This window comes from Buteo buteo, chromosome 9, assembly GCF_964188355.1.
Source record: "Buteo buteo chromosome 9, bButBut1.hap1.1, whole genome shotgun sequence".
In the NCBI taxonomy this organism is placed as follows: Eukaryota; Metazoa; Chordata; class Aves; order Accipitriformes; family Accipitridae; genus Buteo; species Buteo buteo.
This window is the reverse complement of record NC_134179.1, coordinates 7,460,282-7,482,149: the sequence shown is the minus strand read 5'-3', so window position 1 is coordinate 7,482,149 and position 21,868 is coordinate 7,460,282. Positions and strand designations below refer to the sequence as shown.

The 21,868-nt window shown below is 45.5% G+C and overlaps 1 protein-coding gene across 3 annotated transcripts in view; it reads right to left on the bottom strand.

Moving 5' to 3' along the window:
* SIK3 (SIK family kinase 3) overlaps positions 1–21,868 on the bottom strand; it is a 92,245-nt gene that overhangs the window by 41,686 nt on the left and 28,691 nt on the right. For 2 of the 3 annotated variants that reach the window (XM_075035168.1, XM_075035169.1), the window contains exon 2: positions 975–1,091. In XM_075035168.1, coding sequence (XP_074891269.1) covers positions 975–1,091 — 117 coding nt within the window. Of the gene's footprint in view, positions 1–974; positions 1,092–20,940; positions 21,056–21,868 lie in introns of those variants that run through there. The other variant, XM_075035170.1, reaches the window with a different exon arrangement.

Here is a 21,868-nt window from a genome sequence, read left to right as displayed (position 1 = left end):
CCAAAACAGCCTGTGACTGAGAGCCCTCTGGCAAGTGCACCGCTCCATCAAAGGCGCAGGTAGTTCTGCATGAACCTGGCAGTCAGTGGTCAGCTCTGGCACGATCCTGGAAAGAAGCCTCTGTCCCACAGCTCCCCAGAACTGGGACTGCAAGCAACAGAGAGGAGAGTTTGCACAGAACTTTTTAGCACTCTTTGGTTGTAAGTCACTGCTTGAGCCCTTGTATCAGAAAGGCCCAGAGCAGGAGTCTTTCATCTGTCCAACAGCTTCTGAAACAGCTTTTAACGTTTCACCAAGGTGTTGGTCCCCTTTGTTCCTCCGCTCCCATCACTCTCCTGCCTGCTTGTCTCCAGCCAGTTGCAACTTCCTTGCTGTTCTATTTGATCGTGCAGTCCGAGGGGCACCACCGAATATGTATGTAAAAGGCAACACACATGGATTCTGTCTCTGGTGGTTTTGTTTGCAGAGTAAAGATGCCAAACAAGCTGGAGGAAGTCTGCAAACAATATTCAAAAGCAGGTCTGCCGCTGCTATTGATCACCTTCCAGGGATCTCCCTGGGAAGGACTTTCAGCAAGTCCTTGGGGCCACAGGGCAACTGGGCAGAGAGAGGAGACCCAAGTACTCACATGCTTTCAGTCCTGCTAGCGGGTAAGACTTACTCTCTCCCTTAAATTGAGAAGGGGAGCCTGCATCTGGTTTCAACTGGGAAACTGAAAAGCACACAATAGCGACAAACAAATGGCAAGAGGCCAGCCCACAGCGGAAGTGTGATCTCCCAGAAAATAGAAGGATTAGCCACACTTTCCCCCCACCCCTCTAATCAAAGTTCCCTGAGACCCTGAAAACATAAAAGACTTTCCCATTATTTCACGTAGGAGAAATGGAGGGATAACCCTAGAGAAAGCATTACTATACAGTCAGCATAAAGCTGTCGTGCAGAGGGATGGAAAACCCACTGCAGAGTGCTCCTACCTGGTATAACCTGATGATATGTGGGTGGCAAAGCATCTTCATGATCTGAACTTCTCTAAATATCTTCTTCAGGTTCTCTTCATCCAGCTGTGTCTTATCAATTATCTTTATAGCAACCTAGCGGAAGGAGAAAACAAAAGAGAGATTATTGACCCAATTGCATATTAGGAAAAGCATTTTTAAAAGACCCTGCCATGCTGAACACTGTACGAAAACAGAAGAGGTTGTCCCTGCCTCAGAGGGCCTGGGATCTGAGCAGCCTCCCAGAATCCAGCCAGCTTGCCACAAATTGGGCAGGAAGAAGCTTTGCTTCCTAATTCTCGGTGTATTTTCCCTACAGAGGGTACCTCCTTAAGAGCAGCATTGCAGAAGGCAGTGGGATTTTTAGGCTGTTGCCCGTTACAGCAGTACAGCATGTTCACAGAGGCACCCAACACTGTGCCGAAAAGCAAGTTACTTCTGAACTCCTGCATATATTTCAAGAGAGTCCAAACATTTGTTGTTTGCTCAAAGGAACCAGTTTCCTAGATCTCATCACCCGGCTTCGCTCTTCAGCCTCGCAACTGTCGCGATAACTTACCGCTGGAGGTTGTGCCCAAACATCAGCCCGAGAGCTGCACTGCTTTGGCATAAAAGCAGCGAGACAGATGGAGAAGTTGCCAGCTAGCCACACAGCGGGGGAACAGCTTTCAGGCACTGAAATCCGGACGCAAGTGGAACAGACCCTATTGCGTTATCCACACAACACCTCACTGTAACTGGGCTGATAAATACAAGCAGGGATGGAAACGGGGGCGTTCAGGCTTCTAACAATTGAGGTATTTATTTACCTATTTTAAGGCAGAAGTGCTCTATAATGCTACACTAACATAGTTTAAACAAGTCTAAGTGCTTCCAGTCAGCTGCTCTCCAGCCTTGAAGACTCTCTTGCTTCTTTTCCCTCCACGTTCTCCGAGCATCCTTCCCCAGCACTGGCGACTCCCAGCTTTTTTGGGCATGGACAGTAAAGCCATCAGACTCCAAATGGGGAGACACTTCTGTGCTAAAAAGTACCTCCCCTCAAGTCCACTCTGTCATCTGTTTCATCCACACATAGAGAGTAAGGAAAGGAATCTTTTCCGGAAGGCCACGTTTAGCAGGGGAGAAAAGGCAACCGCCAGTGTGATACCTTGCCAGAGCAAACAGATGAGAGAAAAGGCTGCTCTTACTGGCAGAGGAACATTTGCTCTGCTGCTCCTACATCAGATTTCAGCCTTGAGTTAAGCACCTTCCTCCCCACCAAGAAACATCAGTGTGAGCGAGCAGCTATAGTGTGCCAGCCTCGTGCAAGATTTGTGGGCTGAATTAATATCTACCAGCAGGTTTTCTTGCTTAGAGATGGCACTCTCCCTGGGAAGAGAACTGCTTTTAGAAATCTTCTCCTGGTTGCTTTGCTAAAGCATAATTTACAAAACTTCTGTCAAGGAAGACTGCAGAATCATGCAAAGACATGGGGAAGGGCATGCAAAGCAGCACTGCGGTAAAAAACGCTGATGATGCACAACCAGAAAGATTTGACACAGGAGCCCAAAGCCCAATTACATAAATGCTTAGCTTGTAACAGGCTCCAGCATTTGCTAGGGACAAGGACAAGTGCTCCACACACAAAGGCGTGTCATGTCCATGGACGAAAAACCACAGTGGCACACGATCCAAAACACATGTACTTCTCCTCTCATGCCAAACCCCAACTGCAATGCTAAACGATGCTCTAACAGCCATGGTGCTGTTTGGAGAAAAACAAACAAACAAAAAAGGATCTTTACGATCTTTAAGGGAACAATCTGAAGCACATGAAAATTAAGCTTCATATTTTATGATAAAATCCCTGCCAGGGGAATAAGTGCACTGCATGTAAGCAGAACGCAGCAGAATCCCGAAAAGGCACCAAGTACAATAAGCTGTTTCTTTCATTTGAAACCTTTAATTCAGAGTACAGGAACGATTCCAGACTTCTAAGTCACTGAGCATGCTTCCTACAGCAAGAACAGAAGCTGAAAGGCAGCCAGGTCTGGCACTCGGCACTAGAAGCTGCTGGCAGGAACGGGGCTAGAGCCGAGACACAAGGTGAAACGGCAGAATGGGACCCCACTCCATGAGGCTGCCAAGCACTAACCGGCAGTGATTAACAGGGTGACGAGCCGCTGCTGTCCTGTTCTGGGCTGGCAGCACTCTGGGCTGCAGCTCATCCTCTGCTGAGCAGCAGACAGGCGACAAGCACATGTTTCATTAGCTAGGGTTTTGGTAGATCTGTACCACACAGTTTCAAGGACAATGCTCAGGAGCAGACTGGAAAAGTTAAGAGAGCCAGAGCGGGATTGGAAACCACTCAGTACATGCTTTTCACCAAGCATTTTCCCTGCAAGAATGAGTTTTTATAAAATTTAAACATACATACATATATATATAAAGCTAAGGGAAGCTTCCTCAAAGAGTGAAGCCAAGATGTCTACCAAGAGACATGAGTCATTTTCAGGCACAAATATGTAAATGACAATCCACAGATCTGGAGTATTCCTAAACTCCTTACTCATTTCCCAGCTCTATATTTGCTCTAAGGAAATCTCATTTCCCAGCTTAATTATATGGCTTGAGTTGACACTCTTGTCCAAGTTGAAGGTATGTAGAGCAGCTGATTAAATACGCCGTGGTCCGTAGGGCCAGACAAAACAGAAGAACTGAATTACTCTGTTTTTCTCTCTGATAACACGGGGCAGGGAGAACCAGGCTGCCATCTCACATGCTTGCCTGCCCCACACTTGTCACCTTGCTATGCTGCGGGCTTTACATGTGGTGCCCTGAAACCCACAAGACACACAGTACCTGAATCGGTAGCAAAGGAACACAAACTCCAGCCAGAAAATGTCTTCTTGTGAAGATCTTACTGTGAGTTTGGCCAAATGGGTGGCCCTTGAGCAAACCTAAACCCATCCTCAAAAGTTACAAGGAGGTTTCTTCAAAATCTTTTCATTCCATTCAAATGCCTCCAGCAACCGATGTAACATAAAAGGTAAAATCTCCTGAAAAAGCCTGGGGAAACCACCTTGTGCTCTGGTTTTGGGAAATTCAGAGCGTCCTCATGAACATGCGAGGGTGGAAGTAGGAAACCTCCCCTGTGCTCACCGCAGAAGGGAAAGCACAGGGAATTTCAGGGGTGAGGGGCTTGCATTTCACCTGGGGCTTTGCAGAGGTACTTTACTTGGTTTGTTTCAGAGGTTTCCTCTTTAGTTTGTTTCAGAGGATTGCTTTTTTTCCAGAAGGAAGGAGTGGTTTCAAGGCTTTCCAGAACAGACCGAGTTGGTTTCTCCATTCCTGCATTTCCCAGCTGGCTAATATTCTCCCTTCCCTTGAAAGATGATTCAGGATTTCAACAGAAAAAAGACTGGCTGAAGTCCTCTGGTCACATCAGCCAGACTGACTTCATCTAAAACTTGGTCACAGGGAAACAACCACAATGGATTCTGCCCTGCTAAGTGCATGCTTTCCTTCCGCTGGGAAAGTCTGCCCTGCCTAAGCCTCCCAACCAGGAAAGAGCCCCTGCAACTGCACACCCTCCTCCTCCTTCTCCTTCTCCTCCTCCTCCTGGGTTTTGCTCCATCCTCCAAGCTCTCGATGCAGGTTATGCACACAAGTTTGCAGTTTTTGGTTGCAGTTCTTCCTGCTAGCAGTAACTTGCTGCTGCCATCACAAAACCATCTCACCCCAGGAGAAAGCATCAAGAAAGTACAGGCAAATAGGCTTCCCACTCCAACCGAAGGGAACACTAATGTTTATGGCGCCACTAGAACTAGCACTCTGTAGTATTATTTATGCAAAAAGAATCAGTTTCAGGTAGTCTCATGAAACACTAAAATCCTAAACCCAAAATCAAGTGCATTCCCTCATGCTTGCAAATACCACATAAAATAGAGAGGAGTGAGCAAGACTAAACGTCATTAAATAAAGCACAAATTTGGCTACAAGTGGAAGAAAACCATGATCTAATTTCTTAAACAATGAAATATCCATAAAAAAGGAGTCTGAAAAATTAACTGTTCTTTTATCAAAAGTTAATGAAGCTTACAGGCAGTAGGATACATGCCAACTCTGGAGCATACATGCTGCTACCAATTAACAAAGTGTTCCCTCCGTTTCTAAACGTTTCATTTTTTCCTTCTTGAATCCAAGTAAAACTTACACCAGTAATTTGAAGAAGAAATCGTTACTTGGAAAAAATGCTAAGTTGCTAAAAACAACAGTTGGTAGAGAGAAGGTAAGGTGTTCAAACTGATGCCTGCAAGACACTGCGGAGGTCTTGCTCTTCAGGGCCAGAAAGCTCATCCATTGCATTTCCAGATTTTTCTTCTGGTGCGCTTCAGCTGAACACTGCTCTGTATTTTTTTTTTTTCTATTCTAAAGCTGTGCTCAGTATGTGTGCATGCCAGGCAAAAGCGTTGTGAGAAATAGTGGAAATTTCAACCACAGATTAGCATGCATCCTCGTTTTGGCTGGGATAGAGTTCATTTTCTTCCTAGTAGCTGGTATAATGTTGTGTTTGGGGTTTAGTATGAGAAGGATGTTGATAACACACTGATGGTTTCAGTTGTTGGTAAGTAGTGTTTAGACTAAGTCAAGGATTTTTCAGCCTTTCATGCCCAGCCAGCAAGAAGTTGGAGGGGCACAAGAAGTTGGGAGGGGACACAGCCAGGACAGCTGACCCAAACTGGCCAAAGGGATATTCCATACCATGTGATGTCATGTCCCGTATATAAACTGGGGGGAGTTGGCCAAGGGGGGGATCGCCGCTCAGGAACTAACTGGGCATCAGTCAGTGAGTGGTGAGCAACTGCACTGTGCATCACTTGTCCATCTTGGATTATATTTCACTCTCTTTTTGTTATCTTCCTTTTCATTACTGTTATTATTTTAATTTTATTTCAATTATTACACTGTTCTTACCTCAACCCATGAGTTTTACTTGTTTTCGATTCTCCTCCCCATCCCACTGGGGGGGAGGAGTGAGCGAGCGGCTGCATGGTGCTTAGTTGCTGGCTGGGGCTAAACCACGACAGCATGAAAGCAAAAGGGGTGGTTAGGGAACTAAAGGAGAGGAACTGAAACTCTGGAAGGCCAAAAGGGCACAAGCAGTTATCCCCAATATCAACATGTCCCCCTGCATCAAATGGCAAGTCAAGAGGGCCAGAAACTATATTTCAGACCAAAACAGCAAGTTGCTTTCACTGCACCCCAAAATTATACATTCCTATTTTGCATTGAGAGACCAGATTTTAAAATCTGGTGGCCACCAGAACTAGAAGACAATGCCAAGAGTGAGAGTCTCCTAAACAAGGCACAAGTCTCGGTGTAAGAGAGAATACCTACTTGCAGGAATTAAAATTATATAGATATCCTGTTTATCAGCTAAGCGTGGCTAATATTCATACAGACTTCCTTGAATCAATACTGCCCTGCTAACAAGAAGGGAAATAAATTGCTGGGTGTCCAGGTGGATGGGCAGGAGGAGGACGGGGGTGGCGCAGGGGCAGGGAGAGGACAGCCACCATGCTCCTAACTGTTCCAACTTCTTGGCAAGTATATGAGAGGGGGAAAAAAGGTAGGAGCAAAACATCTGTTTTCAGTGGAAAGAAGCCATGAAACAGCGAACGTTTCCTTTTTCTTCTGCACAGTGAACAAAGGAAAAAGCTAAAGACCCTGTCCTGGGCTAACACCTATTACTTCATGCCACACATTTGCTTAGATCTAATTATAACTATAATTAACTATAATTAAAGTTTCCTGCATGGATGATCATTCCATAAAGAAACCACCTTTTCCATTTCGGGTCAGTTGTTTCTATAGCAGCCTACGTTAAAAATCAGGAAAAACCCCACTTCTTTCGGAATGTGACCATGTGATCAGTCTAATCAGTAATCATTATAAAAGTATAATTATGCCAGTAAGTGTTTCCATAAGTCAGCAATTGATCTCCTCAATGTAACAAGAGCCAACAGATGGCACCGACAAATTGACTGCATTGAAAAAAATCAACATGTTTATTTAGGAGAACCACATTTCCTAGAATTGTTCCAAGGAGTCCTCCTGCTCCAAATTCCTCCTGGAAAACCCTCAATAAACATTCACTGCGTGTATTCTGCTGTAGATGAACCTGTCCACGCAACTTGGTTCCCATGTTGTTCTCTCTGTGAGGGCACATGGCTGAGTACAAATGAATGAAAAGCTGTCACCAGTGCAGGTCTTTAGACTAATGAATAAATAAACCTGGAGAAGGCCAATCTAAATGCAAAGGCAGGCACCTGGGTTCCCTCTATGTTTGCAAGTTATGTCAGCTAAGAAGCCCTCTCCTTTCCATCGGGTAGAGCTACAGTCTTACTAGGCTGACAAGATAAGCTGTCAGAGGGATGGACAGAGAAGAACTTCTTCCAGCTGCTCCTGCCTGCCAGAAACACTTGGGAAGCTTGGGAACATGGCCTGTTCGGATTAAGCAGCTGTTGGAGGGGTAGAAATCACTCCTGTAAGCAGATACCGAAGCTGCACAGGACCTTCAGAACTCCAGTTAGCAGAGACCAGAATTAAGACAGAGGGAAAAAAAGAAAAAACAAAACAAAACAAAACCCTCAAAAGTGAAAAACCTGACATCAGCAGTGGAAGGAAACTGCAAAGCATGGCTGTCCGGTCCCAGCACTGACAGCACAAGGAAACCTCTAGGGTACAGTCATATTTAGATGTTAAATACAGCATCCTCCATACCTTCTCTTTGCTGCAAGTGGAATGGTGAGCACTGAGTGGCTGCAATGCACCTACCATGGGGCTGAAGCTCGGCTGTTTACTCTCTCCGGCTGACCTGCACCACACTACACACTCCGGTGTCATCATGTATCCCATGCCGTAGATCAGGCTCCGCCACTGCCTTTTTCCCCGCATTAGAGCTGTATAGTCAGAAGAGCTCTGCAGACCAGATAAGCAAGCAAGTATATACAGAAGATGATATGCATATTAGCTACATGTGGAGGCACTTAACTGGCATATGGACACACAGCTGTGATAAAAACAAAACTTGAACTCTAGGCTACTGCCGGTCATGTCCCTTTTCGGGAGCTCAGCTTGATAGATGTCACTCTACAGCAACGCCGCATTTCCGTATGGACAGTTGGATGGCAGAGACACATGTTTTGCAAGCAAGCTGTCATCACAAGTCTGTTTGTGTGTTTAGGGTCACTAAAAGTGATCCCTCTAGATGCAAATAGGCAATTTGTACAGTTTATAGTCATAAGAAAACACTCGACAAAAAAGATACACTCTAACTGACAATCTAGATACCCAGACAATAGCTTGCTGCTGAACCAGTGAGACTTCTCTTGACAAGCTCATGGACAAAACAGAGGCATCTCCTCCTCAGAATTAACTAACTAGCAGAAACCACCTAACTAAAAGTGACGTAGCAGATAAAACAAGGCCAGTCTGCAGCAAAATCAGTGGCTTTTGGAGGTGGCACAAACACAAATATTGGCAGCAACTGAAAGCAGGAAACTGTGGACCGAGATGCGTACAGAAAAGTTGCATTTGCTCAGGAAGGAAGTTATCACCTTGTCCACATCCCTCTTCAGAATCAATGCAGTGACTTGTGTCTTGCACAAGGTGAAGAAAATACTGATGGCGTTTTGAGAAAAGTCAATACGTCCAAATCCTCTTGGCCTGCTGCTATGTTAATACCCTGCTTGTGTGAACGCTGTACTCTGCTATGACCCTTCCTTGGCCCCAGGGGAACAGAACTGGGATTTCAGTGACAGAAGCACAAACCCCACATTCACATCTACAGCTCAGCATACCAGCTAAACCCAGTTAAGAAAATCTCATCATTTCAGCACACGCACAACAGCCTACAAATGTGGTTGGAACCGTCGCAGCCGGGGAAACTCATCTAACAGCATCCCCTAGGAGCCCAGCCTTTACCTGTGCTGACTATCAAAATACCAATTCCTCATTTTCCAGTCTTGTGTTAACACTACGCTAGCAGCTGCAGCTTCTCTTTTCAAAAAGAAACTATCAAACAGATACAAGAGCTGAATGCCCCCCACCCAAACACACTGCTTCACAGCATGAACTTAAGTGTCAAATGGTGACTTAATCCCAAATGCAAGTTCTTTCCTTTCCTATTCTGAAAGGTGCAAGGGATGACAGGTATGCTCTTGCACATTCAGACACAGCAATAATGTTATGCAAGCAACGAGCAAGCTTGATCGCATTGCTAAAAGTGGCTTCCAGGAACTGTATTCTCCTCCACTTGTCACAGTTACCTTGCATCACAGGTCAGCAACAGTGTGGTTCTGTAGAGCTTCTCCTAATTATTTCATCACCTGGGGTAACAGCAGGAAACAACAGAGAGATTCTAAGTTACCTTCATCAGCTGCCGAACATGCTAACACGAACTACATCACAGGCTTGCTGAACAGCATTAAGGGCATTAAGATTGCAGGGAAAGGCAAGGGAATTGTAACCGGAGATGCCAATTAGATAAACAAACTGTTTCAGTGCATGAAGAAGCTCCTTCTGCAAGTCGGAGGTGCTGCAAGCCCAAGTTCTTCGGCTTGCAGCAGGCACACACCATGAAGTATCACCTCAGACTGCAAACATAAGACCTGAGAAGAGGCAGTGCAGAGGGACAGGCTGCAGTACTTCGCACAGAACTGCCCCAGCCATCTGCTGCTGGTTTGTTGCGAAGAGCACGTCTAGGTTGTACAGTATTACTACATAATACTACAAAACCTGATGGCAGCTCAGTTGGTTACCTGGTCTTCAGGCTGATTAGAACTTTGGAAGACCAAACTGTGAGCAAGGAGGTCAGCCATCCACAGCTTAGGCACAGGAATTCCTTAAGCTACACCACATCTACCTCCAGCCTTTATCCTCCTTAAAGGCAAGATTTCCAGAATCTTTTCTAACTTCTGGTCAGATGTTGAATCTCCTGGTCCTGGCCACTACTGCCTTTTCTTCCTCAGCTACAGCAAGAGACTACACTGGATTGAGCCAAAGGTAGAGCAAGCCTTAGGAAACCAGATTACAGGTAGTCACACCTAACCAATTCAAACAAAAGTATGGTATATGCACACAATTCCTGTCTCTCCTAAATTCCGTCAGGTTCCCATTGTACCATGTTTATATTATGACTGACCTCTCCATCTTTTCATTTAGCACTGTAACAAGAGCAGAAAAACTCTACAGTTCCACAACTTCAGCTGACATCTGTGCGAGTAATTCGTTTTTAGTTCAGAAGCCTTATAAAATTACTATAATGCTTAACAGATGCAAGTCTAAGAACTTCACAGGAGTCAGAACCATGAATTAGAGGTGGTATGGAAAATTATTTATTTATCCTAGTCAAGGGAAAAAAGCAAACCACACCCACAAATGGCAGCCTACAGTGATGGCCTGCACTACTACGCTTAAATATGTCCACATGTCCATCCACAGATAGCAGGCACAAAGAACTGAATGCCTGGTTATGTGATTTAATTGAACTCCTTCATACCTTGACTATAAATGCAGAATGTCTAAGAACTGGTATTAATAGTTAGCCTAAGCCTAAGGAAAAGCAGCTCAGGTAAAAGCCAAGTAAAGACCCCTCTCCCCACCGCTGTTGGACCCCCCAGCACAGCTCTTCCTTGACTTCTTTATATCTTGTTTTCACCTCAGGATCTTTGATCTAATGAGAGTCTCTATGGCAGAGATTGAGATCTCCCAAACCAGTGCAGGCTGTAATTGGTTCACAAAACTCAAGTTGCAAATTAGGCCACTATCTGGTCACATCTAACCTGAGTTGCGGGTGTAAAACACATCATACAGGCATTTAATGGGAATGCAGCTTTTGCTCGTAGCATTTGCAGTGGCCCTACAGTAATTACAGGGGGATCTGCCGAGGCAATGCAAGTACTGTGTGGGTTTGCTGGAGTGAAAGGAATGAAAATTCAGCAATGAACAGTGCTGTGGTTCAGCCGTACGATCTGCTGACAGTCTGCAGCGCTACCTCCATGGGTTCTATGCAAATTAAAAGCAATCTTGGCACTTACTACACAAAGACTGCACTTGCTAATTAAAACCGGTTTTTGAATGAGCTTAGTTAAACTAGTGCAGAACTTTATGGAGGTACATTTAAATTGATGTAAACCAGTTAACTAGTCAAATGCGATGTGAAAAAGCAGATCCCAGTCACGTAAGCTTGACTATTCTGTAAGAAGAGGCTCAAATCCAGTCACTCTGGCCAGCAGATGGGAATGCAGCATTTCTGCTTAGGCCTGACCGGGCTCTTGCTTATGCTACAGTTTGGCCTCCCAGCAACCTGCACACAAGCAAAGCCAAGAGGTGAATCAAAATCTGGGAGGATGCTTGCGCACCTTGGTCCCCTTTCAATACAGGTTAACCTCCACCTCAGGACACTGCATTCAAACTGGTTTCTTAATCGCTCTCCACCCATAAAGTAGTTAAGCAGCTGAACTTCTGTCCAAAAGCACAGAATCAGTAAGGTCGGGTCATGTCTATGCAACACTGGCCATCAGGATGTGGCACCGATCTCACTTTAAATCAAGGGGAATGGAGAAAAAGTCCAGGAAAAGGAGATGACAACGTTCTTACCTTTATCAGCCATATTTCCCACACACGCAGAGCGGCACACATCACGCTGCATGTAGGAGGGGAAGCACAAAGAAGCTCGTATGTGCTCCGCTCCGCACCTCGGCAGAGATGGCAAGAGCTGAGCGTCCAAGGGGAAGATTGGGAAAGGAGGGGGAGAGGCAGCAGGACGCCATGGGGCAGGATCCCACGGGAGGCTGGGCTGCCTGGGAGACAGAGCCAGCAAGAAGAGGAGGCAAAGCCACTGCCAAGAAGAAAGTCAAAACACCTTTCCCAAGCAGAGTTCAATCCCATGCCCTGGCACATGGTCACTAAGGGGAACTTAATCAGAAAGCACACTGCCATCACCCAACACTGCCGCGGTTGTTCCAGGGTTCTTCCAGAAAATGCATGCATGACTCTGCCAAAGTGTTCAACGTTGTCATTTGTATTTAATGTAAAGTTTTTTGCAAGTTCAAATGTACATTAGATTTCCTCTCCCCCATATTTCACAGCTTCTAACAACTAAAAGAAATCCCGGTGCTGCATTACAGCTCAGCAGACAGCACAGTCCCCCAGACCACTACAAAATGCCTGACTGTAACCAGGTGAGACCAAAGACATGTCAGTTAACCTCAGAGGGCATTTATGCCCTGGGTTTACCATAGTTCTTTTGTTTGCAAAGACAGGAGAGGGGAGGAGACTACAATGAATTCATTTACAGTATCAGTCTGACACGTGTCAGACACCCGCAGTAATATCCAACATAATGCAGCAGGCTGTAACAGTATCAGGAAAATTAGACCACTTCTGAGAAAAGCTTGCTGTTATTAAGTGCTGGGGTCTCCCTGACTTGCAGGAATTACACCCAGAATGATACCGACTGGCACTAGGTTGAAGACATGACTTCCACGCTTCCACTCAATGCTGGTACGGTCTTTTTTCAAATGCGGAGTTGTGTACCTCACAGCCTCTCTGAAAAGCCCAGTGAAGGAATAAGCAAATAAAATCCGTATGGAGGAGTGCGTTGGATCATCTACGACTAACGCCATCAACTGTTTCTTTTGGGCACTTCCACATGTGAACGCTTTCCATGGTTACTCCTTCCCTTCCCTCCATCCCCTCCACTCCCACCCCTCTCACAGCCACCTCCAGCTGGCAGATGAGGATGACCCCCAGCCCAGCGGGTCAGCTTCAAGGTTGCACTGCAGGTTAAGCATTCAATAAAAACAAGATTCAGCTTACCAACGCCATTAATACCCATTTGTCAGTATTGGGACAGGAGATGTTAGTTGTACATTGTAACTGACTACCATTCAGACACACGACTCCTAACCTCTCTTGAGATTGCCAGTTTAAGATTTAGAGGGCCTGTCAAAGGGCCCGTGTTGCTAAAACTAAAAAGCCCATCAGTGCCCAATCACCAAAACTTCATTACCATGTACCACACCAAAGTAAGAGCACCTTGCAGGAGCACAGGTGCAAACTCTTAAGCTGCAACTGATTTACTGTTGCTTCACCTAGAACCAAGCGACAGTTGAAGCAGCAAGCACACCAACCGATATATCCAGCTCATTTCAGGGGCCAGACTCAAGACTTGCTTGCAAGATCACCTATACTCCAACGAGACCATTTCTTACATTGCTAATGCTCTTGCCTGCAGCCAGCAGAGCTAGAGGAAATCATACGAGACTGTTACTCACTGGCACTGCGTTAGAGCAACACTAGACTCTTGGACCGAGTTGCTTAGCAGCAGAGTTTTGGAAATGTAGTCGCATGCAGGAAGAAATCTGTCACAGCAGGCTACGCACCAAGAATGCTGTACAGCAGCAGCCACGGGTCCGCCTGCTGCGAAACTAAGCTGTACTTGCTGCAACAGAGAACTCGTTTGAGGGCAGATGAGGAACGAGACTCACAGTCTACCTTCCAGATTTTTAGGGAAAGACCCGTCTCAAATATCAATAGGAAGTCTTCACAAAACTGCTAGGATATTAGAACAAGCAGGTTTTAAAAGTGTTATTGAAAGTTCCCCTGGACTGATATTTTGCTCTCATTCAGTCATGACCTAAAAACGCAAGGGACAAGGAAAAGCAGTACATTCCAGGTACGCAGCTTAAAATTAGACTCTGGTTTGAATGCAAGTGGATTGGATTATTAAAAAACAAAAGCTCAGAAGCAAGTAAAGTTAGTAGACGGTGTGCATGAAGTGGTGTCAAGAAACATACTGTACTTTGGGGTTTGAATATTGTTAAGCAATACTTATAATGCCAAGATCACTACTCAGATTGACAGGTCTCCAATGAGAAGAGGGAAAACCTTAACCTCGCTCATGTCAGAAACACGTACTGAGCAGCGCACTGGTGCACTGCAACAGGTTTCTCTCTCAACAAGTCAGAGTAGCTGGCTATTTTTTAACAAGAGCAACACGCACGCAGCAAGAACATCTCTGGTTTGGCTCACCAGTCTTCCATACAATGCAAGAAATCCTATTGCCGTAAGTTGCAATCAGGAAAAATAACTGCACCAGGATGTGCAGCAGAGCCACAGGGAGCCTTTGCACCAGCTTCCAATTTATTTCTTGAGGCTCCTTAAGGGTTAAAGCAGAGGACTTCTGGAAGATATTAAGCACTGATGTTTTGGCTTCCCTTCTGCAAACAGCAACAACCTCCAGAGGAATCTGTCATCCCATATAACAATCCCTTTCACTCAACCTCAGCGGCCCATTCCCTTTGCCTCGCCACAGCCTAAGCGGCAGTGGCTCCGTGCTGAGCTATTACACCGAATTATGCCCACATTCCAGGGAGGAGGCCAGGTTCTGCAGCAATGCCAGCATTCACAATATTTTTAATATGGAATTACATTATGTGCAGTAATATTCAGAAGCATAATAGCTCCTGGTTAAAGAAGAAGGCTATAAGAACATTAAATATCACATTGGGATCACAGTATCAGAGAAAATCGAAAGCGACAGATAAGATGGAATGAATCACTATTCCCCTTCATATGCCATCAAGTCCATTTGGGAATATGGTATTCTTGGCTCTGAAATGCAAACTTGCACAGGTATTTTCCTAAGCCTGTAAGCGTTAGGTCTTTTCTATACCGAAGTGAATCTACTTGGATATTCAAAATAAATCAAAAGCAATAGCCAATACTACAGCACACACTTGCAGATAAGGGAGCTACGCTGTAACGTTGCTACAACTCAGTGACTGCCAAACACTAAAGTCTCATGCCAGGGTACCCCCCAGTGAATCACGAGCACTTCTCAAAGGGTCTGCAGCTAGCTCTGCTCCCATGATGCCAGCAAGAATGCCAAATGCTCTGCACTGAGGAACTGGCACCTAGCAATTGTCAACTTCTTCCACAACTACAAATATCCACATGTCACCATTTATAAAGGCTGTGAAATGACCAGAAAGACAATGAAATCAGAGCTATGAAAAAAATCTCATCTGATAGGCAAAGTCCTAAGGCAGCCGTTAGCTATCAGCATGTCAAGGTTTTGCACACAACCCATCAAAGTTAAAGATTTCAGATGCAGAAAATGTTCCTGTGTGCACCAACAGTATGCTGTTTGCAGGGGCTGCACCTTCAACACAGCTGCGACCGGAGGCACGCTGGAGAGCACAGCAGCCCTGCAGCCTGGCTGCGTGGAGACAGACAGACTGCCCAGCTGCAGAGCGTGCTGACACTGCACGTGCCCTTCATTACTCTACAGGGGTATGGGTAGGGTGAGAGACTCTTCCAGGGCACGAGCTTGTTCCCCATTCAGTTTCTGTATGCCAGTAAACACTGCTCCCTCACCCAGTACCTCCAAGATCACAACTAGAATGTGATAGTAAACCCTTTATTTCTGCCATTATTTTTAAAGGTGCCAAATGCATTAATGCTACAGGATCTGGAGTATACTGAGCGGGAAGAGACCAAGATTTCGACTGGAAAGTGAAGGATGAAGCAAAATGCCAGATCTAGATGATGTATTCAGAAATTTTTAGACACTGCGTTTCCAGCAACAGCCTTTATACAGTTTGCCATGATTAGATGGCAGTTTCTATGGGAACAAATAAGCAGCGTCCCCGTCACAAGATGTCTTGTAAATGGCACTTTCTTACAGCTTAGCATGAAACGCACCATCCACTTGGTACATCTGGAGATGTAGGCTCCCAGGCTCCTCAGCATGACGGTGTTTTAAATGCTGAGGGCAGTGTACGTGTGCATTTATGATGAATATCCACTGCTTTGCAAGACTGTACTAGCCGTCAGGATTAATGTATTCTCAGCAGCAGCCAACCCATTCAACATCTGCTTTAATTTGGGCAACTTCTGCCCGTATAAACGTTTCTTCTGGGAGCAGTCCTTTTCTTTGTGAAAAATGCAGGCAGTGGTGGAGTGCCAGTGTCACAACCGAACTAGCATAGACCAGCCGAGAGAAGATGCCCACCTCTGGGAAAGGTACAGCAATTTGAAGATAAAAAGCACCATGAAGGCTAAGCATTTCTTACCTTCTATGCCAGACGTTAGAGCTCATTTTTTCTCCGGACGACTCATCCTCTTTACCCCCCCAAAACCATCCCCAAACACCTACAGGCTGAACTTTAAGAACTGATGAAGCATCTGAGCCAATTAAAGCGTGAATCTCAGAAAAATTTCTCATGTCGCAGCATAGCCTAACAAAGACACTCCAGATCAGGTTATCAGCTTGTGAGGCAGAATTGTAACAGATATGCTCGAAGTGCTTTCAGTACAAAGCCATGTAGTCATTATGCTCAAAGAGTCCAGTATTTGTGCGCACGTAAGGCACCAATACACACAGTATCAACTAACGAACGCTGGTTTCATATCTCAGGGCAGCACCAGATCTGCACACCTCCAGAGGGGAGACCCAAGCAACAGCAAACGTTTGCTTGTGCAAAGCGACTCTGTGAATCGGGCCCAGAGCCAGCAGCAAGGGGTAGACAACCACAGCATCTCTGCTGCGGATTCACTTAGCACACAGTTCAACTACTGCCTGCTCGGAACAGTTCTTGAAAGGCTGTAGTTCACCTCTCAGGGAGGTCTCCGTCAATAATAAGTTTACTACGTGCCTACAAAACCTAGTAACTTTAGTCTGCATTTGGTTCAAAAGAGAATAGAAATGATCAAACCAATGCAACACAAATTTGTAGCCCTAAAATGACAGAATTTTCCTTGCAGTTAGAAGAATACAGAAGAAAGCAATTTTCTTCTCAAAAACATTGCCTCTACCTACTATCTCCATTCCTTCAGTTAATTAAAAATCCCTCAATTAGCTGATCTAGGGCGGGTTAATGTTACTGTCAGGAAGATCTTTTCCACCCTCCCCTGGGCCTGAAAACAACCGTGGCTGCCTCCATCCCCCTGATTACACAAAAGAACATTTTCAGACTCAGCAAAGGTTCCAGAGTATCACCACCCCTCACTCCAAAACTGTTATGAAATGAAGTGGAAATTTTTAGGAAGAGAAGCCAAAAGTGAAACTGTAAGGAATGTAGCCTTCAACACATTAACCCTCAACAACCAAGATAAAAAAAAAAAATCCAAGCACTGGGTAGCCCCTTCCTCGCCCTAGTCTTGCACATGCTTTGCAGTAGTAGCAAACCACACTGTGCCAGCGTTAGCACCAAAAATTTCAGGAAAGCTGCCTCCCCCGTGCTCCCACCCCATCTATTTCCCGTTATTTGCACTGACGCAGAAAGACAATTACTAGAGATATTAAAATTAGCGACCTTAAAACCTCAATCCGGTCACAGCAGCATCTCTGCCAGAAAGGGAACAGGCAGCATGGTGGTACAGATGTCCATAAACCAGCACACCCAGGGAACCGCCTAGCTGGGATCTCACTCCACTGTTACCATTGGTCACCCTGCCCTGCAAGGAACTTTTGTGGGGACACTGCTGAAAAGGAGAGCCTCTCTGGGCACAACAGGAATGGCAAAGTTGAAGCTCAACTTGTTTGACGTTTCCAACCTATTGATCTTCCCCAAACACCCTGTAAGGCGGGAAAACCACTGGCTGCCTCCACCCTTCTGCTTTCAGCAGTTTATAAAAGTACAAAGGAAGATGCAAGGTTGGCAACTTATGTTCCATCATAAAGCTTGGCTTAAAATAAACCCATGTTCTGCAGTGGTATTTCCACCAAAGGGTGAGGGGGAATACCTAAGTCAAGTCAGAAATTTCCTTGCTCTTAGCAAGTGAGAAGCTCACAGCTCGCTGAGCACAAAAACACCCTTGCAGTTATTTCCACTAAGGGTTGCCAGTGATGTCAGAACACAGTACCTGCCTCTTGTAACTTTAGGAAGCTTGCTTCTCCCCCCAAAACCAGAAAGATTAGCTTAAAATTTAAATTTGTTTCATAACAAAGACAGAAGCTCATTCCACAGCAGTAACTGCACAGACTAACTTTTTACAGAATCACCTTTCACTTCAGTGTAGAACTGAATTACAACACTCGAGAAGCCTACAAGCCACTTCCAACAATAGTACCTGATTTCTCTTATCGGTAGAAATGACTTAAACCCACAGATAACATACTCAGGAGTTGAAAGCCTACTTCAAAGCCAAAACACGATACAGCAACGGTCTCTCAGGGAAGCATGGTACAGCGTGGTCTGAGCAAAAGGGCACCCAGATGGACAACTGCTGTGCAACAAGAAAAGACTGCCGAAGCCACCCGTGCAAACTGGCTCCCATGTGGGTTGGCATGCTTCCACCTGTGCCGGATGTTGATTACTACTTCATCGCAGAGGAAAGAGCCTTGGAGACCAAGGGCACTTCTGCAAATCTCCTGTCCTCAAGGACCTCACAGTCCTACAACACACAATACCTCCTCACACCGCTCAAGCAGCCAGCGAGAGCCCTCGAGATGCACGTTTTCCCCTTCTGAAGGTGGATAAGCTGAGGAGTCCTCCCAACAGCTCAGGAAGCAAAGGAGGTAAGCCTTCATCTGCAAAGAGGAAAGAGCCCTGATCAAGGGCTATCGTAAGGGACAGAGTGGAGATTTTATTTCCGGCTTTACTGGCAAGCAGAGGCAACATCACCACCTGTACTCTTCTAAGAGAGAACCAAACCATCACAGCAACTGGGAAGTCAGATCTCATGTTCATGATTCACCTTTCTGTACAAGCTGAAGCACAACACAGCTCCTCAGAGGAGTTGATTCAGGTAAGGACAGGACAGTTCCAGAGCTTCACGCTAAACACCCAAGCAACCCACTGCTTTCCAAATATCACACACAGCTATTAACCCCAGGTTGGTGACAGTTCGTGGCAAAGGGCCAAAAGTCAGAAGCAGCAATGGGTGTCACAGTCTTATCACTGCCACTCCATCTATGCAAATTAAAGACACTACTCTATTCCAACAAGCTAGCAGCTTTGGCTGGCAAAGCAGGAGACTGGCAGCAACCAAGGACTCAGGTATCCGGAGAGTCTTGAGGTTTCTGCCCTCAGCACCAATGCAGCCCTCATGTGCGTGCCAAATAACCATCGCTGCACCCCAGCTCTAAAACTTAAAGCAAGGGACAATGGAGTATTTCTGGAGCATGGAGACACCGCTATTTTGAAAGCAGACTTCAGCACTGTAGTACCGAAATTCTAATTGTGGCTGCTGCTTTGCTTTGCCACCATAAATTCTGTTCTGAGGGAGGAAGACAGCAGCCAATACATGAGCGTAGGCATTGCACAACTGGGCTTCTACAAGCACTTGGTGTAAAGAATAATGTTCTTAAAAGATTTAATTTCTAGGGAATGTTTAAACACTGAAGAGTAAACACTGAGTCAGAGACATGCACTAAATACAGGTAAATGCAGCAGGGGCACGTGGAAGCAAAGCCGCAGCCTGGAATTCACTCAATGCCTCTCCTTGTACATGTGAAATTCGGGGCCCGACAGAGGACAAAGCCTCTTTTATATGTGCAGAAACTGCAAGAAAACAAAACCCAAACAAACAAAGTAAATCTACAGATTCGTTTGGGGGTCTTAAGACAAGTCTGCAATACACAACTTCGCGTGTCTGACTTTTTAGTATTTGCACTTCTCCTTATGTATAAAGCACAGTGGTCAGACAGGAGGAACTTACAACTCAAGGAATCATTGAGCAGAACAGCAATACAGAAGAAAAGATGAAATCATTGCAATTGTCTAGGAAAGTACAGTGCCTCTTTGGGGAGGCGACTCAGCACACCAGTTTCTCTGTAAGTATTGCCCCCTTCCACACACACATACGTGTAGCAACCTCCAAATGCAGCGGTTTTCCATTTCACAGTATTTCCTATTTATTACAACAAACAGTTCAGGAGTCATTGCACCAGGAAGCTCACAACACAGTTTGATTTTTTTCTTGCAGTAGACTGACAGTATTTACTTTCACAAGAACTGTATATTAAGGTAACTCTCCAGTTCAAACAGCTACAAAACACAGAGGCCTGTGTATCTCCTACAAATTCTTGCTGGCCATACACCACGTCAATAACAGGCATTCTCTGTTAGCGAACATTTTCTGTTACAAACTACCCTTCCTGAAGTGCACCACCAGGAAATAATACCCTGTTTGCCAACGTCCAGTGCTAAGGAGAAGCACCAAGCTTCCCCCTGCAGAACACATCCTAGTATGTAATGGCATTTGTTAACACCCTTACACAGCTGAACTACTATTTCAGAACAAACTCAACAAGCCATGACAAAAGCAGAAGGCACAGCTAGAAGCTCACACAATCTCTGCGACTTCAGAAACACGGACAAAGCAGGTTAGCTCAGCACACACACCCCGAGACAGGGCTTTCCCTATCAACTCACAGGCTGGCTCCCTCGGGCTGCCCAGAGGCGCAATGCCTGTGTGCCCCTACCCTTGCTCCATGGCCAAGCAAAGCTCAAGCCACTCTCGGCAGAGGGATTTTTGCCTCCTCAGAAGGGGACCACAGATAGTTCTCCACAAACTTGGCAGACCATGTGGGAACCAATACAGCCAGGGTGGGCAAGCTGGAGCCAAGAGAACACTTTTGGCTCCTAAGCTAGAAGCCTGAAAAATTGGAAGTGGCACTCCATTTGTTTAAATTACCTTCTGAAACCATGCTCCATATGTGGGAATAAACAGTCACTCTGGTAGCCCTAAACACAACCAGGAGTAAATTGTTCCAAGATGCACATCTGCATTTACCAAAGATTAGACAGACAGGCTGCCAAGTCAGGATCTGATTTTCCTCACAAGGCTTTTTTTTTTTTTTTTTTTTTTTTTAAAGAACTCTTAACTGAAAATGGCAGCACAGAAAGGTACTATATATGGAACAGGAACAGATCACCATCACCCCTACCTTGTTCAAATAAAGGTCTCAGTCTGTCCGGCTGCCTTGTGCAAGCAAAGACCACCGCACGGAGCACGCCCTGTTTGTCCCTCTCACAATGCACTTGCACAGCCCATGTCACCCTGGAATCCAAGAGAAAAGAACATCTCTCCCTCACCAACCTGCAAAAAGAGCAGTTTCAGGAATTCAGTGTCATGTTTTATGCATCGTGCCCACGTGGGCATTATTCTGAGGGCAAGAGAAAGCAAATAAACAGTTTTCATATTTCATCTGTGAAGCAGCAGAGTCTCTGTACCCCTCATATATGCCAGCTCCCAGGAAAGATGTCTAACCTTTCCGTGGTGATTTCTAGTGCTGCAGTGTAACAGAGGTACTGAAGGCCCGGCCACAGCCAGGAAGGCAGATGACGTCAGGTACATAAAGTCTGTCTTTCGGGTAATTTCAAAAAGCACAGCACACCAAGGGAAGGCAAAGCCTCGGTCTAAGGCAGCACAGCTACTCCTACGTTTTGGACTGGACTTTGCCTAATAAAGAACCAATGCAGAAAGCAGATTAGAGATTAGCTCGCGTTGATCCATTTTAGAAGTGCAGCAACTGTTGATGCTGAGTGCACCGGAGGGGCTTTTAGGCATACAAATTCTCTTCTGCATGTATGATGCTATCGATTGAGACTGGAGGTCAGCTACATGGATTCTGGGACAGTGATGGGATTGGGTAATAGTACTCCAACAGCAAGGAGCAATTATCTTTTATTTTGCACACATACTGAGAGATCTAGAAAGGACAAATGCTCAGCATCACACCCAAAAACTTTGGTGTGAGCAATGTAAACTGCAGGACAAACACCTCCCAGAGCTGGGAATGTTATAGAAGATTTGGGCACACCTACGCAGCTACAGCTCAGTCAGCTACCTTCCAGGGGAGAAAACTTTGCCCA